General features: G+C 55.9%; 1 protein-coding gene across 1 annotated transcript in view; it reads left to right on the forward strand.

Moving 5' to 3' along the window:
* LOC141165481 (placenta-specific gene 8 protein-like) overlaps positions 1-20,763 on the forward strand; it is a 57,631-nt gene that overhangs the window by 21,040 nt on the left and 15,828 nt on the right. The window contains exon 2 of the mRNA XM_073651085.1: positions 11,666-11,784. Within this exon, the coding sequence (XP_073507186.1) occupies positions 11,673-11,784 (112 nt within the window). The 5' untranslated portion in view covers positions 11,666-11,672. The remainder of the gene's footprint in view (positions 1-11,665; positions 11,785-20,763) is intronic.

Consider the following 20,763-nt stretch of genomic DNA (forward strand, 5'->3'; position numbering starts at 1 on the left):
GACCACCCATGGCCTCCATCATCAGTATCTGGTAACAGCCCTTTGCCTCCATCATCAGTATCTGCTGACCGCCCATCGCCTCCATCATCAGTATCTGGTGACTGCCCGTCGCCTCCATCATCAGTATCTGGTGACCGCCAGTTGCCTCCATTATCAGTATCTGGATCTAGTAGGATAAACATGTAGGTGGGCTGCCTTGCTGAAGTAAATCAATTGTTCAGAGATGATGATGATGATGATGATGAAAAGGCTTTTTATTAACAATGCGTTTGAATGCCGCACCGGCGTCTTTTTCAAGTAAAAAAACAAATGTGTACAGCATGAGAACGGATGGGTTTTTAAAGGCCCAAAATGGATGGCAGTTACATAGGGAACACCCACAGGAACACTTACACCAATGGGAAAATTAGGAAGGGGGGGGACGTTACACTGGTAATTTCAAATAAATAAAGTTGGGTAGAAAAAAAAAAGGACCACCCTTAATACTGATACAATGTAAAGAGGTGAATAATTGCAATGTGGGAGAAGTGGGAGAAGACCCCAGGATGGGGCGGTGAATAAAAGTCAGTGAGTGAATATTTAACAGGGGAACCACCCAGGCAACTGTGGGGAAGAGGAGAAAGGAAAGGAGCCATCTGGGTGGGTGAGGGAAAGGGGATACAGGAAAGGGGGCTATACTTATATATGAATAAAAGGGCAGAAAGTGCAGTACAGACGGCAGTGTGGAGAGAGGAGAAGCCGGATATGACCTCAATATGAGCCGCTGAATGGGGGCCAGAAAGTGCCGCGGAAGACGCGGTCAGACTAATGGGGGGAAACTAACAGAAAAAAGAGTTAAAAAGGGGGGACGAAAAATGAAATGGGGATAATAATCTTCATAAATACAAAATCATGGACAAGAATAATGAAACAATAAGCAGGGGATAATTTAAAATACAAAACATTTTAGAAATGAATTTTCAAGAATGGATCAATTGGATCCAAGATCACGTGTATAGTGATTATTCAGGACAAGACACATTGTGATATAGAATGAAAATGGGAGATATTAATAGAAATGAATATTAACATAACAATCAGAAGGGGATTCAAATACATAAGAAAAGGGATCTGTGACCCTGTGCAACGACTGGGCAGAGCTAAAACAGAATCAAATAAGTAATGAAGTAAAAATCTCCGGAATTTCATGGAGTCCATAGGGTTCAGGGCTGCTGACCCTGTATGGCCAATATATAGCTTTTCTCTTCAAGGCTTCCATAGGGTTTGGGAGATGAAGGGAAATGGATTCACTGGGTGTGATAGAGACAGATTCATGAAACCTTTTACAATATTGAAGCGATGAGAGTTAAGCCTCCGGTGTAGGGTCCGGGGGGTCCTGCCCACCTACCGCAGGCCACAGCAGGGATATAATGAAGCCAGATTGACAGCTCCTATGTGACTTGGTAGTAAAAGCTTCACCTCTATGGGTAGACTCATACGTTTGGCTATTATGTTTAATGCTGTTGCAACAAAGGCATTGTCTCGAAAAGCATGTAGAGCGCCCATTTCTTTGTGAAGGTTTATTGGCGCGTGCACCCCTGGGGCTCGTGTGTTTCAGGCGGTTGGGGGCTACGATGTTTTGTAGGGGCTCGTCTGAAGGGAACCTTCAGCTGTTTAGGAATCAGAGGACACAGGATCGGACCTTTTAGAAGAATGTGACAATGTTTCTGCAATGAGTTTCGAATGGACCCAAGCGCTGAATTAAAAGTTGTGATAAAATTACAATTAAAATCATCGCCTGCACGAGCCTGTGGGGCGGTTTTGGGAGCCTGCGGGGCAGTTTTGGGAGCCTGCGGGGCAGTTTTGAGAGCCTGTGGGGCAGTTTTGGGAGCCTGCAGGGCAGTTTTGGGAGCCTGCGGGGCGGTTTTGGGAGCCTGTGGGGCAGTTTTGGGAGCCTGTGGGGCAGTTTTGGGAGCCTGCGGGGCAGTTTTGGGAGCCTGCGGGACGGTTTTGGGAGCCTGTGGGGCAGTTTTGGGAGCCTGTGGGGCAGTTTTGGGAGCCTGCGGGGCAGTTTTGGGAGCCTGCGGGACGGTTTTGGGAGCCTGCGGGGCGGTTTTGGGAGCCTGCGGGACGGTTTTGGGAGCCTGCGGGACGGTTTTGGGAGCCTGCGGGGCGGTTTTGGGAGCGTGCGGGGCGGTTTTGGGAGCCTGCGGGGCGGTTTTGGGAGCCTGCGGGGCGGTTTTGGGAGCCTGCGGGGCGGTTTTGGGAGCCTGCGGGGCGGTTTTGGGAGCCTGCGGGACGGTTTTGGGAGCCTGCGGGGCAGTTTTGGGAGCCTGCGGGGCAGTTTTGGGAGCCTGCGGGGCGGTTTTGGGAGCCTGCGGGGCGGTTTTGGGAGCCTGCGGGGCGGTTTTGGGAGCCTGCGGGGCGATTTTGGGAGCCTGCAGGCCAGTTTTGGGAGCCAGCGGGGCGGTTTTGGGAGCCTGCGGGGCAGTTTTGGGAGCCTGCGGGGCAGTTTTGAGAGACTGCGGGGCAGTTTTGAGAGACTGTGGGGCAGTTTTGAGAGCCTGTGGGGCAGTTTTGGGAGCCTGCGGGGCAGTTTTGGGAGCCTGCGGGGCAGTTTTGGGAGCCAGCGGGGCGGTTTTGGGAGCCTGCGGGGCGGTTTTGGGAGCCTGCGGGGCGGTTTTGGGAGCCTGCGGGGCGGTTTTGGGAGCCTGCGGGGCAGTTTTGGGAGCCTGCGGGGCAGTTTTGGGAGCCTGCGGGACAGTTTTGGGAGCCTGCGGGGCAGTTTTGGGAGCCTGCGGGGCGGTTTTGGGAGCCTGTGGGGCAGTTTTGGGAGCCTGTGGGGCAGTTTTGAGAGCCTGTGGGGCGGTTTTGGGAGCCTGCGGGGCAGTTTTGAGAGCCTGTGGGGCAGTTTTGGGAGCCTGCGGGGCAGTTTTGGGAGCCTGCGGGGCAGTTTTGGGAGCCTGCGGGACGGTTTTGGGAGCCTGTGGGGCAGTTTTGGGAGCCTGTGGGGCAGTTTTGGGAGCCTGCGGGACGGTTTTGGGAGCCTGCGGGGCGGTTTTGGGAGCCTGCGGGACGGTTTTGGGAGCCTGCGGGACGGTTTTGGGAGCCTGCGGGGCGGTTTTGGGAGCGTGCGGGGCGGTTTTGGGAGCCTGCGGGGCGGTTTTGGGAGCCTGCGGGGCGGTTTTGGGAGCCTGCGGGACGGTTTTGGGAGCCTGCGGGGCAGTTTTGGGAGCCTGCGGGGCGGTTTTGGGAGCCTGCGGGGCGGTTTTGGGAGCCTGCGGGGCGGTTTTGGGAGCCTGCGGGGCGATTTTGGGAGCCTGCAGGCCAGTTTTGGGAGCCAGCGGGGCGGTTTTGGGAGCCTGCGGGGCAGTTTTGGGAGCCTGCGGGGCAGTTTTGAGAGACTGCGGGGCAGTTTTGAGAGACTGTGGGGCAGTTTTGAGAGCCTGTGGGGCAGTTTTGGGAGCCTGCGGGGCAGTTTTGGGAGCCTGCGGGGCAGTTTTGGGAGCCAGCGGGGCGGTTTTGGGAGCCTGCGGGGCGGTTTTGGGAGCCTGCGGGGCGGTTTTGGGAGCCTGCGGGGCGGTTTTGGGAGCCTGCGGGACGGTTTTGGGAGCCTGCGGGGCAGTTTTGGGAGCCTGCGGGGCAGTTTTGGGAGCCTGCGGGACAGTTTTGGGAGCCTGCGGGGCGGTTTTGGGAGCCTGCGGGGCGGTTTTGGGAGCCTGCGGGGCGATTTTGGGAGCCTGCGGGCCAGTTTTGGGAGCCAGCGGGGCGGTTTTGGGAGCCTGCGGGGCAGTTTTGGGAGCCTGCGGGGCAGTTTTGAGAGACTGCGGGGCAGTTTTGAGAGACTGTGGGGCAGTTTTGAGAGCCTGCGGGGCAGTTTTGGGAGCCTGCGGGGCAGTTTTGGGAGCCTGCGGGGCAGTTTTGGGAGCCTGCGGGGCGGTTTTGGGAGCCTGTGGGGCAGTTTTGGGAGCCTGTGGGGCAGTTTTGAGAGCCTGTGGGGCGGTTTTGGGAGCCTGCGGGGCGGTTTTGGGAGCCTGCGGGACAGTTTTGGGAGCCTGCGGGGCGGTTTTGGGAGCCTGCGGGGCGGTTTTGGGAGCCTGCGGGGCGGTTTTGGGAGCGTGCGGGGCGGTTTTGGGAGCCTGCGGGGCGGTTTTGGGAGCCTGCGGGGCGGTTTTGGGAGCCTGCGGGGCGGTTTGGGGAGCCTGCGGGGCGGTTTTGGGAGCCAGCGGGGCAGTTTTGAGAGCCTGTGGGGCGGTTTTTAGAGCCTGTGGGGTGGTTTTGGGAGCCTGCGGGGCAGTTTTGGGAGCCTGCGGGGCGGTTTTGGGAGCCTGTGGGGTGGTTTTGGGAGCCTGCGGGGCAGTTTTGGGAGCCTGCGGGGCGGTTTTGGGAGCCTGCGGGGCGGTTTTGGGAGCCTGCGGGGCGGTTTTGGGAGCCTGTGGGGCGGTTTTTAGAGCCTGTGGGGTGGTTTTGGGAGCCTGCGGGGCGGTTTTGGGAGCCTGCGGGGCAGTTTTGGGAGCCTGCGGGGCAGTTTTGAGAGCCTGTGGGGCAGTTTTGAGAGCCTGTGGGGCAGTTTTGGGAGTCTGCGGGGCGGTTTTGGGAGCCTGCGGGGCGGTTTTGGGAGCCTGTGGGGCGGTTTTGGGAGCGTGCGGGGCGGTTTTGGGAGCCTGCGGGGCGGTTTTGGGAGCGTGCGGGGCGGTTTTGGGAGCCTGCGGGGCGGTTTTGGGAGCCAGCGGGGCAGTTTTGGGCTGGGTGCCCTGTTTTTGTGATAGGTTCCTAGTTTTCTGATAAGGGCTCTGGATAAGCCCTTTGGGGTAACTTTGCCTATGAGAACGCTCACGCTGGATATTGGGTTGTGATTTGGAATCAACCTCATTGCCGCAGTTACGTTTTTTTGTATTTTAAATTATCCCCTGCTTATTGTTTCATTATTCTTGTCCATGATTTTGTATTTATGAAGATTATTATCCCCATTTCATTTTTCGTCCCCCTTTTTAACTCTTTTTTCTGTTAGTTTCCCCCCATTAGTCTGACCACGTCTTCCGCGGCACTTTCTGGCCCCCATTCAGCGGCTCATATTGAGGTCATATCCGGCTTCTCCTCTCTCCACACTGCCGTCTGTACTGCACTTTCTGCCCTTTTTATTCATATATAAGTATAGCCCCCTTTCCCTCGTCCACCTAGATGGCTCCTCTGTTACACGTCGCCCTTCTGACGTCCATCCACGGCCAAATCCCAGGATCTGATCTCATTTCTCCTACACTGCAATCGCTTCTCCTCAACAATTTGTCTTTTATTTATGTGCTGCCATCATCAGTATCTGGTGACCGTCCCTCACCTCCATCATCAGAATCTGGTGACCGTCCCTCACCTCCATCATCAGAATCTGGTGACCGTCCCTCACCTCCATCATCAGTATCTGGTGACCGCCTTTCTTCTTCATCATCAGAATCTGGTGTCCGTCCCTCACCTCCATCATCAGAATCTGGTGACCGTCCCTCACCTCCATCATCAGTATCTGGTGACCGTCCCTCACCTCCATCATCAGAATCTGGTGACCGTCCCTCACCTCCATCATCAGAATCTGGTGACCGTCCCTCACCTCCATCATCAGTATCTGGTGACCGTCCCTCACCTCCATCATCAGAATCTGGTGACCGTCCCTCACCTCCATCATCAGAATCTGGTGACCGTCCCTCACCTCCATCATTAGTATCTGGTGACCGTCCCTCACCTCCATCATCAGAATCTGGTGACCGTCCCTCACCTCCATCATCAGAATCTGGTGACCGTCCCTCACCTCCATCATCAGCATCTGGTGACCGCCCGTCACCTCCATCATCAGTATCTGGTGACCGTCCGTCACCTCCATCATCAGTATCTGGTGACCGTCCGTCACCTCCATCATCAGTATCTGGTGACCGTCCGTCACCTCCATCATCAGTATCTGCTATCCTTTTGACCAAGCCCCTGGCCACACCCCAACTCATTCCCATTACCATTTCTTTCTCCCCTGGCAGGAGGAGTTGTCAGAGGGGCGCTGGTAATGAGGGGCATTCAGAAGACGTCCGTGACAGAATGTAGGTTGTAGACCCAAATCCAGGACTGTCCGCTGTATCTGGAACAGTTGGGACTAGAAATGGGTGGATGGATTCCCGGGTCTCTGGTCCAGCCTCCAGGTCAGCGTTACCCGGCGGCTGGACAGGAGGCCGTGAATCTCTAATATTCCGGCGTCCCCGGCGGCTTTTGTTCACCCAGGGCAACGCGACATCATCTGTGCGTCCTGCTCATCTCTAGTTGGGACCTGTGGATTTTTTGTTCCTTCATTCACAGTCGGAGCCGCCAGAACTTTCTCATCTTTATCTTTTCTTTTTTGCGTTTGTAAGGCCGTGTTCACATGTCCCAATCCTGGTATGCATGGCCCCCTCATCCCCAATCCTGGTATGCATGGCCCCCTCATCCTCAATCCTGGTATGCATAGCCCCCTCATCCTCAATCCTGGTATGCATGGCCCCCTCATCCTCAATCCTGGTATGCATGGCCCCCTCATCCCCAATCCTGGTATGCATGGCCCCCTCATCCCCAATCCTTGTATGCATGGCCCCCTCATCCCCAATTCTGGTATGCATGGCTCCCTCATCCCCAATCCTGGTATGCATGGCAACCTCATCCCCAATTCTGGTATGCATGGCCCCCTCATCACCAATCCTGGTATGCATGGCCCCCTCATCCCCAATCCTGGTATGTATGGCCCCATCATCCTCAATCCTGGTATGCATGCCCCCCTCATTCCCAATCCTGGTATGCATGGCCCCCTCATCCCCAATCCTGGTATGTATGGCCCCCTCATCCCCAATTCTGGTATGCCTGGCCCCCTCATCCCCAATCCTGGTATGCCTGGCCCCCTCATCCCCAATCCTGGTATGCATGGCCCCCCTCATCCCCAATCCTGGTATGCATGGCCCCCCTCATCCCCAATCCTGGTATGCATGGCCCCCCTCATCTCCAATCCTGGTATGCATGGTCCCCCTCATCCCCAATCCTGGTATGCATGGGCCCCCTCATCCCCAATCCTGGTATGCATGGCCCCCCTCATCCCCAATCCTGGTATGCATGGCCCTCCTCATCCCCAATCCTGGTATGCATGGCCCCTTCATCCCAAATCCTGGTATGCATGGCCCCTCATCCCCAATCCTGATATGCATGGTCCCCCTATCCTGGTATACATGGCCCCCCATCACTTGCACACATGAAAAAAACACTTCTACTCACCTTTCTTTCCTCTGCTCCAGTGCTGCATCCTTTTCTGCCAAAAACAGCTCTCCTCAGCAGTGTCTGGTGACCACCCATCTCCTCCATCATTAGTATCTGGTGACCGCCCGTCTCCTCCATCATCAGTGTCTAGTGACCGCCCGTCTCCTCCATCATCAGTGTCTGGTGACCGCCCATCTCCTCCTTCATCAGTGTCTGGTGACCGCCCATCTCCTCCTTCATCAGTGTCTGGTGACCGCCCGCCTCCTCCATCATCAGTGTCTGGTGACCACCTATCTCCTCCATCATCAGTGTCTGGTGACCGCCCGTCTTCTCCATCATCAGTGTCTGGTGACCGCCCGTCTCCTCCATCATCAGTGTCTGGTGACTGCCCGTCTCCTCCATCATCAGTGTCTGGTGACCACCTATCTCCTCCATCATCAGTGTCTGGTGACCGCCCGTCTCCTCCATCATCAGTGTCTGGTGACTGCCCGTCTCCTCCATCATCAGTGTCTGGTGACCGCCCGTCTCCTCCATCATCAGTGTCTGGTGACCGCCCCTCTCCTCCATCATTAGTGTCTCGTGACCGCCCATCTCCTGCATCCTTGCACAATGATTAGACAGCCCCCCCAGAAGATGCGTCCTCTACACTAACGTATGAATGGGTAGGTTATTGTCAGGGCTCCGACCTCTGCAGCTTTCGTAATTGTCAGGGCTCCGACCTCCACAGCTTCCGTTATTGTCAGGGCTCCAACCTCCGCAGCTTCCATTATTGTCAGGGCTCCAACCTCCGCAGCTTCCGTTATTGTCAGGGCTCCAACCTCCGCAGGTTCTGTTATTGTCAGGGCTCCGACCTCCACAGCTTCCGTTATTGTCAGGGCTACGACCTCCACAGCTTCCGTTATTGTCAGGGCTCCGACCTCCACAGCTTCCGTCCTTGTCAGGGCTCCAACCTCCGCAGCTTCCGTCATTGTCAGGGCTCCGATCTCCGCAGCTTCCGTTATTGTCAGGGCTCCAACCTCCGCAGCTTCCGTTATTGTCAGGGCTCCGACCTCCGCAGGTTCCGTTATTGTCAGGGCTCCAACCTCCGCAGCTTCCGTTATTGTCAGGGCTCCGACCTCCGCAGGTTCCGTTATTGTCAGGGCTCCAACCTCCGCAGCTTCCGTTATTGTCAGGGCTCCGACCTCCACAGCTTCCGTTATTGTCAGGGCTCCGACCTCCACAGCTTCCGTAATTGTCAGGGCTCCGACCTCCGCAGCTTCCGTTATTGTCAGGGTTCCAACCTCCGCAGCTTCCGTTATTGTCAGGGCTCCAACCTCCGCAGCTTCCGTTATTGTCAGGGCTCCGACCTCCGCAGCTTCCGTTATTGTCAGGGCTCCGACCTCCACAGCATCCGTTCTTGTCAGGGCTCCAACCTCCGCAGCTTCCGTTATTGTCAGGGCTCCGACCTCCGCAGCTTCCGTTATTGTCAGGGCTCCAACCTCCGCAGCTTCCGTTATTGTCAGGGCTCCGACCTCCGCAGGTTCCGTTATTGTCAGGGCTCCAACCTCCGCAGCTTCCGTTATTGTCAGGGCTCCGACCTCCACAGCTTCCGTTATTGTCAGGGCTCCGACCTCCACAGCTTCCGTTATTGTCAGGGCTCCAACCTCCGCAGCTTCCGTTATTGTCAGGGCTCCGACCTCCGCAGCTTCCGTTATTGTCAGGGCTCCGACCTCTGCAGGTTCCGTTATTGTCAGGGCTCCGACCTCCGCAGGTTCCGTTATTGTCAGGGCTCCGACCTCCGCAGCTTCCGCTGTACTTAGATTTGGTTTCTTGTCACTAAGTTTTGTTTCTTCGTCGTCTCCTCGGATTCTTGGCTTCAGGCATTTCTGGGGAAAAAGGTCTCCATGTGTCCTGTACCCCCAAATCTCATCACCCCCGACCTCACTGTATAAAGACCCCACGTGTCCTGTACCCCCAAATCTCATCACCCCCGACCTCACTGTATAAAGACCCCACATGTCCTGTACCCCCAAATCTCATCACCCCGACCTCACTGTATAAAGACCCCACGTGTCCTGTACCCCCAAATCTCATCACCCCCGAACTCACTGTATAAAGACCCCACGTGTCCTGTACCCCCAAATCTCATCACCCCCAACCTCACTGTATAAAGACCCCACGTGTCCTGTACCCCCAAATCTCATCACCCCCGACCTCACTGTATAAAGACCCCACGTGTCCTGTACCCCCAAATCTCATCACCCCTGACCTCACTGTATAAAGACCCCACGTGTCCTGTACTCCCAAATCTCATCACCCCCGACCTCACTGTATAAAGACCCCACGTGTCCTGCACCCCCAAATCTCATCACCCCCGGCCTCACTGTATAAAGACCTCACGTGTCCTGTACCCCAAATCTCATCACCCCCGACCTCACTGTATAAAGACCCCACGTGTCCTGCACCCCCAAATCTCATCACCCCCGACCTCACTGTATAAAGACCCCACGTGTCCTGCACCCCCAAATCTCATCACCCCCGACCTCACTGTATAAAGACCCCACATGTCCTGTACCCCAAAATCTTATCACCCCCGACCTCACTGTATAAAGACCCCACGTGTCCTGCACCCCCAAATCTCATCACCCCGACCTCACTGTATAAAGACCCCACGTGTCCTGTACCCCAAATCTCATCACCCCCGACCTCACTTTATAAAGACCCCACGTGTCCTGCAACCCCAAATCTCATCACCCCCGACCTCACTGTATAAAGACCCCACGTGTCCTGCACCCCCAAATCTCATCACCCCCGACCTCACTGTATAAAGACCCCACGTGTCCTGCACCCTTAAATCTCATCACCCCCGACTTCACTGTATAAATACCCCACGTGTCCTGTACCCCAAATTTCATCACCCCCGACCTCACTGTATAAAGACCCCACGTGTCCTGCACCCCCAAATCTCATCACCCCCGACCTCACTGTATAAAGACCCCACGTGTCCTGCACCCCCAAATCTCATCACCCCCGACCTCACTGTATAAAGACCTCACGTGTCCTGTACCCCAAATCTCATCATCCCCGACCTCACTGTATAAAGACCCCACGTGTCCTGCACCCCCAAATCTCATCACCCCCGACCTCACTGTATAAAGACCCCATGTGTCCTGAACCCCCAAATCTCATCACCCCAGACCTCACTCTATAAAGACCTCACGTGTCCTGTACCCCCAAATCTCACCACCCCCGACCTCACTGTATAAAGAGCCCACGTGTCCTGTACCCCAAATCTCGTCATCCCCGACCTCACTGTATAAAGACCCCACGTGTCCTGTACCCCCAAATCTCATCACCCCCGACCTCACTGTATAAAGACCCCACGTGTCCTGAACCCCCAAATCTCATCACCCCAGACCTCACTCTATAAAGACCCCACGTGTCCTGTACCCCAAATCTCATCACACCTGACCTCACTGTATTAAGACCCCACGTGTCCTGTACCCCAAATCTCATCACCCCCAACCTCACAGTATAAAGACCCCACGTGTCCTGTACCCCAAATCTCATCACCCCCGACCTCACTGTATAAAGACCCCACGTGTCCTGCAACCCCAAATCTCATCACCCCAAACCTCACTGTCCACTAAATACACACAATACCCCTCATCACATCAGATTTACCCCCTAAACCCAGGCCGCAGAGCCCTCAGCATTGGGCACCTTGTTGGGGTTGGGTCTCGGTGTCCTTGCTATGATCAGATGTCTTCCACCTCGGACAGACTTGGCACAATCCACTCCGTCTGGCAGATCCCAGAGGATCCCGACTTCACCTTTTATTCTCTGGTCTTATAATGGGGTCCACTGGATTGCTGGCACAGAAGGGCTGCTGGCTGGTGGAGCAAACCAGAGGCAAGAGAGGTCGTCAGGGACAAAATCAGGAGGCAAGCTGAGGTCAGAGAACAGGAAACACAGAATGGCAAAAGAAGAGAGTGACCAGGTCTAGCTGATCCAATAACCGGCAGCCAGAGAGTGTCTGCTGGGAGTATACAGGAGGACAAGAAAGGACAACAAGTCTCAGCAATCGAAAGCTAATCTGCCCCACTGCATCCAGCAGTAGTAGTGCGACGCCACCTGGCGACCAGGGCAGGAGTTACAGCAGCAGGTTTAGACATGGATGTCACATGGTTGGATCTGGAATCTCTTTCATAGATCCTTTCTTATCACTGTGCAGGGGAGCTGCGTACCCGGTGTCTCTGCTCAGCCGGTCAGGCTCAGTGGCAGCATGTGCCCTGGTGTCAAGTGTGGGACATGCGCCAGACTGTGCTGTTCTGCGGCTCCGTGAAGGGGTTAATAAAGTGCTGGTGATGGTCAGGTCACCTATGGTGGACGGCTTTCTGCTGGTCTGTCTGTGGAGTCAACATCTTCATGTCTGACCCGCTGTTCATCTATCCAGGTAACAGATGGAGGCCATCATCTCTCAGCCGGGAGTCATCACCACGCAGACCGTGACCGTATCACAGAGCCCACGCTGGGGCAGCGACCTGTGCGACTGCTGTGACGACTGTGGAATATGTGAGTGCAACCGACCTCTGACCCTACAGCCCCCATCCTCTGACCTCGAAACCCCCAACCTCCGACCCTGCAGCACCAAAAATCTGACCCCACAAGACCCTCACCTCTGACTCCGAAACCTCCAACCTCTGACCCTACAGCACCCAACATCTGACCCCACAGACCCTCACCTCTGAACCTGAAACCCCCAACCTCTGACCCTACAGCACCAAAAATCTGACCCCACAGACCCTTACCTCTGACCCCGAAACCTCCAACCTCTGACCCTACAGCACCAAAAATCTGACCCCACAGACCCTCACCTCTGACCCTGAAACCTCCAACCTCTGACCCTACAGCATCCAACATCTGACCCCACAGACCCTCACCTCTGACCCTGAAACCCCCAACCTCTGACCCTACAGCATCCAACATCTGACCCAACAGCCCCAGACCTCTGACCCCGAAACCCCCAACCTTTGACCCTACAGCAGCCAACATCAAACCCCACATCCCCAGACCTCTGACCCTGAAACCTCTGACCCTACAGCATCCAACATCTGACCCCACAGCCCCAGACCTCTGACCCTGAAACCCCCAACCTCTGAGCCTACAGCACCCAACATCTGACCCCACAGTTCCCAACCTCTGACCCTGAAACCTCCAACCTCTGACCCTACAGCATCCAACATCTGACCCTACAGCCCCCGACCTCTGACCATGAAACCTCTGACCCTACAGCGCCCAACATCTGACCCCACAACCTCAATCTCTGATCCTGAAACTTCCAACCTCTGACCCTACAGCACCCAACATCAGACTCCACAGCCCCCCACCTCAGCAGCACCCAGCATCAGACCCCACAGACCCCCACCTCTGACCCTGAAACTTCCAACCTCTGACCCTATAGCATCCAACATCTGACCCCACAACCTCTGACCCTGCAAACCCCAACCTCTGACCCTACAGCACCAAAAATCTGACCCTACAGTCCCCCGACCTCTGACCCTACAGCGTGTAACATCTGACCCCACAACCCCCGACCTCTGACCCTACAACCCCTGACCTATCACCCTACAGCCCCCCTGAACTCATACATATTGTCTCACTGGACTGTTCACATGGAGTTTTTTTAGGTCTATTTTTCTGGCTGAGTTTTTTACGCCGGTTTTATGCATGGGAGGTTTTTTCTGCTTCTTTTTGTTCGGTCGTCACATTTGGAGTTTTGTATCAGAGATTTCTGGAGATCTGAGCACGTGCAGCATCAGAGGAGAACAGGGAGATCCTTCCTCAAGGCTTCGAAGCGTCGTCTCATCTGGATTGTACAGCAAAATCTGCTCCAAAATCCACACAAAATCCTCAGTGTGCACAGTCTGCACCACAACATGTCTGCCATCCCCCCAACATGTCTGCCATTCCCGCGACAACATGTCTGCCATGCCCCGCGACAACAGGTCTGCCATCCCCCGCGACAACAGGTCTGCCATCCCCCGCGACAACAGGTCTGCCATCCCCTGCAACAACATGTCTGCCATCCCCTGCGACAACATGTCTGCCATCCCCAGCGACAACATGTCTGCCATCCCACGTGACATGTCTGCCATCCCCCCAACATGTCTGCCATCCCCCGCGACAACATATCTGCCATCCCAGGGACAACATGTCTGCCATCCCCCGCGACAACATGTCTGCCATCCCCCGCGACAACATGTCTGCCATCCCCCCAACATGTCTGCCATTCCCGCGACAACATGTCTGCCATGCCCCGCGACAACATGTCTGCCATCCCCCGCGACAACATGTCTGCCATCCCCGCGACAACATGTCTGCCATCCCCCGCGACAACAGGTCTGCCATCCCCCGCGACAACAGGTCTGCCATCCCCCGCAACTACATGTCTGCCATCCCCTGCGACAACATGTCTGCCATCCCCCGCGACAACATGTCTGCCATCCCACGTGACATGTCTGCCATCCCCCCAACATGTCTGCCATCCCCCGCGACAACATATCTGCCATCCCAGGGACAACATGTCTGCCATCCCCCGCGACAACATGTCTGCCATCCCCCGCGACAACATGTCTGCCATCCCCCGCGACAACAGGTCTGCCATCCCCCGCGAAAACAGGTCTGCCATTCCCCGCAACAACATGTCTGCCATCCCACATGACATGTCTGCCATCCCCCCAACATGTCGGCCATCCCCCGCGACAACATATCTGCCATCCCAGGGACAACATGTCTGCCATCCCCCGCGACAACATGTCTGCCATCCCCCGCGACAACATGTCTGCTATCCCCCGCAACAACATATCTGCCATCCCCCGCGACAACATATCTGCCATCCCCCGCGACAACATGTCTGCCATCCCCCGCGACAACATGTCTGCCATCCCCCGCGACATGTCTGCCATCCCCCGCGACAACATGTCTGCCATCCCCCGCGACAACATGTCTGCCATCCCCCGCAACAACATGTCTGCCATCCCCCGCAACAACATGTCTGCCATCCCCCGCGACAACATGTCTGCCATCCCCGCAACAACATGTCTGCCATCCCCCGCGACAACATGTCAGCCATCCCCCGCGACATGTCTGCCATCCCACGCGACAACATGTCTGTCATCCCCCACGACAACATATCTGCCATCCCCCGCGACAACATGTCTGCCATCCCCCGCGACATGTCTGCCATCCCCCGCGACAACATGTCTGCCATCCCCCACGACAACATGTCTGCCATCCCCCATGACAACATATCTGCCATCCCCCGCGACAACATGACTGCCATCCCCCGCGACAACATGTCTGCCAACCCCCACGACAACATGTCTGCCATCCCCCGCGACAACATGGCTGCCATCCCCCGCGACAACATGGCTGCGATCCCCCGCAACAACAAGGCTGCCATCCCCCGCGACAACATGGCTGCCATTCCCCGGGACAACATGTCTGCCATCCCCCGCGACAACATGTCTGTCATCCCCGGGACAACATGTCTGCCATCCCCCGCGACAACATGTCTGCCATACCCCGGGGCAACATGTCTGCCATCCCCCACGACAACATGTCTACCATCCCCCGCGACAACATGTCTGCCATCCCCCGCAACAACATGTCTGCCATCCCCCGCGACAACATGTCTGCCATCCCCCGCGACAACATGTCTGCCATCCCACGTGACATGTCTGCCATCCCCCCAACATGTCTGCCATCCCCCGCGACAACATATCTGCCATCCCAGGGACAACATGTCTGCCATCCCCCGCGACAACATGTCTGCTATCCCCCGCGACAACATGTCTGCCATCCCCCGCGACAACATGTCTGCCATCCCCCGCGACAACATGTCTGCCATCCCCCGCGACAACATGTCTGCCATCCCCCGCGACATGTCTGCCATCCCCCACGACAACATATCTGCCATCCCCCGCGACAACATGTCTGCCATCCCCCGCGACAACATGTCTGCCATCCCTGCGAAAACATGTCTGCCATCCCCCGCGACAACATGTCTGCCATCCCCCGCGACAACATGTCTGCCATCCCCCGCGACAACATGTCTGCCATCCCCCGCGACAACATGTCTGCCATCCCCCGCGACAACATGTCTGCCATCCCCCGCGACATGTCTGCCATCCCCCACGACAACATATCTGCCATCCCCCGCGACAACATGTCTGCCATCCCCCGCGACAACATGTCTGCCATCCCTGCGAAAACATGTCTGCCATCCCCCGCGACAACATGTCTGCCATCCCCCGCGACAACATGTCTGCCATCCCCCGCGACAACATGTCTGACATCCCCGCGACAACATGTCTGCCATCCCCCGCGACAACATGTCTGACATCCGCGCGACAACATGTCTGCCATCCCCCGCGACATGTCTGCCATCCCCCGCGACAACATGTCTGCCATCCCCGCGACAACATGTTTGCCAACCCCCGCGACAACATGTCTGCCATCCCCTGCGACAACATGGCTCCCATCCCTCGCGCCAACATGGCTGCCATTCCCCGCGACAACATGTCTGCCATCCCCGGGACAACATGTCTGCCATCGCCCGCGTCAACATGTCTGCCATCCCCCGCGACAACATGTCTGCCATCCCCCGCGACAACATGTCTGCCATCCCCGCGACAACATGTCTGCCATCCCTCGCGACAACATGTCTGCCATCCCTCGCGACAACATGTCTGCCATCCCTGTGACAACATGTCAGCCATCCCCCGCGACAACATGTCTGCCATCCCTCTCGGCAACATGTCTGCCATCCCCCACGACAACATGTCTGCCATCCCCCGCGAAAACATGTCTACCGTCCCCTGCGAAAACATGTCTGCTATCCCCCGCGACAACATGTCTGCCATCCCCACTACAACATGTCTGCCATCCCCCGCGACAACATGTCTGCCATCCCTGCGACAACATGTCTGCCATCCCCCGCGACAACATGTCTGCCATCACCCGCGACAACATGTCTGCCATCCCCCACGACAACATGTCTGCCATCCCCGCGACAACATGTCTGCCAAACCCCGCGACAACATGTCTGCCATCCCCCGTGACAACATGTCTGCCATCCCCCGCGACAACATGTCTGCCATCCCCCACGACAACAGGTCTGCCATCCCCAGGACAACATGTCTGCCATCCCCCACGACAACATGTCTGCCATCCCCCGCGACAACATGTCTGCCATCCCCCGCGACAACATGTCTGCCATCCCCCGCGACAACATGTCTGCCATACCCCGGGACAAAATGTCTGCCATCCCCCGCGACAACATGTCTACCATCCCCCTAGACAACATGTCTACCATCCCCCGCGACAACATGTCTACCATCCCCCACGACAACATGTCTACCATCCCCCACGACAACATGTCTGCAATCCCCGCGACAATAAACACTACCGCACTACGGCCGATGCATTGTGTTAGAGAGGCTCCTACTGGTCATGGCTGGGACTGCACATTATCCGAGGGCGCAAACCCCCTATATTACCCTACAGTGGGCAGTGGAGGGTAATAAGTGCAGCGTCTCCTCTCCGGGCTGCTGTATATTATGGGGTGGAGGGTAATAAGTGCAGCGTCTCCTCTCCGGGCTGCTGTGTATTATGGGGTGGAGGGTAATAAGTGCAGCGTCTCCTCTCCGGGCTGCTGTGTATTATGGGGTGGAGGGTAATAAGTGCAGCGTCTCCTCTCCGGGCTGCTGTGTATTATGGGGTGGAGGGTAATAAGTGCAGCGTCTCCTCTCCGGGCTGCTGTGTATTATGGGGTGGAGGGTAATAAGTGCAGCGTCTCCTCTCCGGGCTGCTGTGTATTATGGGGTGGAGGGTAATAAGTGCAGCGTCTCTTCTCCGGGCTGCTGTGTATTATGGGGTGGAGGTAATAAGTGCAGCGTCTCCTCTCCGGGCTGCTGTATATTATGGGGTGGAGGGTAATAAGTGCAGCGTCTCCTCTCCGGGCTGCTGTGTATTATGGGGTGGAGGTAATAAGTGCAGCGTCTCCTCTCCGGGCTGCTGTGTATTATGGGGTGGAGGGTAATAAGTGCAGCGTCTCCTCTCCAGGCTGCTGTGTATTATGGGGTGGAGGTAATAAGTGCAGCGTCTCCTCTCCAGGCTGCTGTGTATTATGGGGTGGAGGGTAATAAGTGCAGCGTCTCCTCTCCAGGCTGCTGTGTATTATGGGGTGGAGGTAATAAGTGCAGCGTCTCCTCTCCGGGCTGCTGTATATTATGGGGTGGATGGTAATAAGTGCAGCGTCTCCTCTCCGGGCTGCTGTGTATTATGGGGTGGAGGGTAATAAGTGCAGCGTCTCCTCTCCGGGCTGCTGTGTATTACGGGGTGGAGGGTAATAAGTGCAGCGTCTCCTCTCCGGGCTGCTGTGTATTATGGGGTGGAGGGTAATAAGTGCAGCGTCTCCTCTCTGGGCTGCTGTATATTATGGGATGGAGGGTAATAAGTGCAGCGACTCCTCTCCAGGCTGCTGTATATTACGGGGTGGAGGGGAATAAGTGCAGCGTCTCCTCTCTGGGCTGCTGTGTATTACGGGGTGGAGGGTAATAAGTGCAGCGTCTCCTCTCCGGGCTGCTGTGTATTATGGGGTGGATGGTAATAAGTGCAGCGTCTCCTCTCCGGGCTGCTGTATATTATGGGGTGGAGGTAATAAGTGCAGCGTCTCCTCTCCGGGCTGCTGTGTATTACGGGGTGGAGGGTAATAAGTGCAGCGTCTCCTCTCTGGGCTGCTGTGTATTATGGGGTGGAGGGTAATAAGTGCAGCGTCTCCTCTCTGGGCTGCTGTGTATTATGGGGTGGAGGGTAATAAGTGCAGCGTCTCCTCTCCAGGCTGCTGTATATTACGGGGTGGAGGGTAATAAGTGCAGCGTCTCCTCTCTGGGCTGCTGTGTATTACGGGGTGGAGGGTAATAAGTGCAGCGTCTCCTCTCCGGGCTGCTGTATATTATGGGGTGGAGGGTAATAAGTGCAGCGTCTCCTCTCCGGGCTGCTGTGTATTACGGGGTGGAGGGTAATAAGTGCAGCGTCTCCTCTCCAGGCTGCTGTATATTATGGGGTGGAGGGTAATAAGTGCAGCGTCTCCTCTCCGGGCTGCTGTATATTATGGGGTGGAGGGTAATAAGTGCAGCGTCTCCTCTCCAGGCTGCTGTGTATTATGTGGTGGATGGTAATAAGTGCAGCGTCTCCTCTCCAGGCTGCTGTATATTATGGGGTGGAGGGTAATAAGTGCAGCGTCTCCTCTCCGGGCTGCTGTATATTATGGGGTGGAGGGTAATAAGTGCAGCGTCTCCTCTCCGGGCTGCTGTGTATTACGGGGTGGAGGGTAATAAGTGCAGCGTCTCCTCTCTGGGCTGCTGTGTATTATGGGGTGGAGGGTAATAAGTGCAGCGTCTCCTCTCCGGGCTGCTGTGTATTATGGGGTGGATGGTAATAAGTGCAGCGTCTCCTCTCCGGGCTGCTGTGTATTATGGGGTGGATGGTAATAAGTGCAGCGTCTCCTCTCTGGGCTGCTGTATATTATGGGGTGGAGGGTAATAAGTGCAGTGTCTCCTCTCCGGGCTGCTGTGTATTACGGGGTGGATGGTAATAAGTGCAGCGTCTCCTCTCCAGGCTGCTGTATATTATGGGGTGGAGGGTAATAAGTGCAGCGTCTCCTCTCCAGGCTGCTGTGTATTATGGGGTGGATGGTAATAAGTGCAGCGTCTCCTCTCCAGGCTGCTGTGTATTACGGGGTGGATGGTAATAAGTGCAGCGTCTCCTCTCCGGGCTGCTGTATATTATGGGGTGGAGGGTAATAAGTGCAGCGTCTCCTCTCCGGGCTGCTGTGTATTACGGGGTGGATGGTAATAAGTGCAGCGTCTCCTCTCCGGGCTGCTGTATATTATGGGGTGGAGGGTAATAAGTGCAGCGTCTCCTCTCCGGGCTGCTGTATATTATGGGGTGGAGGGTAATAAGTGCAGCGTCTCCTCTCCGGGCTGCTGTATATTATGGGGTGGAGGGTAATAAGTGCAGCGTCTCCTCTCCGGGCTGCTGTGTATTACGGGGTGGAGGGTAATAAGTGCAGCGTCTCCTCTCTGGGCTGCTGTATATTATGGGGTGGATGGTAATAAGTGCAGCGTCTCCTCTCTGGGCTGCTGTATATTATGGGGTGGATGGTAATAAGTGCAGCGTCTCCTCTCCGGGCTGCTGTATATTATGGGGTGGATGGTAATAAGTGCAGCGTCTCCTCTCTGGGCTGCTGTATATTATGGGGTGGATGGTAATAAGTGCAGCGTCTCCTCTCCGGGCTGCTGTATATTATGGGGTGGAGGGTAATAAGTGCAGCGTCTCCTCTCTGGGCTGCTGTATATTATGGGGTGGATGGTAATAAGTGCAGCGTCTCCTCTCTGGGCTGCTGTATATTATGGGGTGGATGGTAATAAGTGCAGCGTCTCCTCTCTGGGCTGCTGTATATTATGGGGTGGATGGTAATAAGTGCAGCGTCTCCTCTCCGGGCTGCTGTATATTATGGGGTGGAGGGTAATAAGTGCAGCGTCTCCTCTCCAGGCTGCTGTGTATTATGGGATGGAGGGTAATAAGTGCAGCGTCTCCTCTCCGGGCTGCTGTGTATTATGGGGTGGAGGGTAATAAGTGCAGCGTCTCCTCTCCGGGCTGCTGTGTATTATGGGGTGGAGGGTAATAAGTGCAGCGTCTCCTCTCCGGGCTGCTGTGTATTATGGGATGGAGGGTAATAAGTGCAGCGTCTCCTCTCCGGGCTGCTGTGTATTATGGGGTGGAGGGTAATAAGTGCAGCGTCTCCTCTCCGGGCTGCTGTATATTATGGGGTGGAGGGTAATAAGTGCAGCGTCTCCTCTCCGGGCTGCTGTGTATTACGGGGTGGAGGGTAATAAATGCAGCGTTTCCTCTCCGGGCTGCTGTATATTATGGGGTGGATGGTAATAAGTGCAGCGTCTCCTCTCCGGGCTGCTGTATATTATGGGGTGGATGGTAATAAGTGCAGCGTCTCCTCTCCGGGCTGCTGTATATTATGGGGTGGAGGGTAATAAGTGCAGCGTCTCCTCTCCGGGCTGCTGTATATTATGGGGTGGAGGGTAATAAGTGCAGCGTCTCCTCTCCGGGCTGCTGTATATTATGGGGTGGAGGGTAATAAGTGCAGCGTCTCCTCTCCAGGCTGCTGTATATTATGGGGTGGAGGGTAATAAGTGCAGCGTCTCCTCTCCAGGCTGCTGTGTATTATGGGGTGGAGGGTAATAAGTGCAGCGTCTCCTCTCTGGGCTGCTGTGTATTACGGGGTGGAGGGTAATAAGTGCAGCGTCTCCTCTCCGGGCTGCTGTGTATTATGGGGTGGATGGTAATAAGTGCAGCGTCTCCTCTCCAGGCTGCTGTGTATTATGGGGTGGATGGTAATAAGTGCAGCGTCTCCTCTCCAGGCTGCTGTGTATTATGGGGTGGAGGGTAATAAGTGCAGCGTCTCCTCTC

This window comes from Phyllobates terribilis, unplaced genomic scaffold, assembly GCF_046119375.1.
Source record: "Phyllobates terribilis strain yellow unplaced genomic scaffold, ASM4611937v1 Scaffold_11__3_contigs__length_659146591, whole genome shotgun sequence".
Classification (NCBI taxonomy): Eukaryota; Metazoa; Chordata; class Amphibia; order Anura; family Dendrobatidae; genus Phyllobates; species Phyllobates terribilis.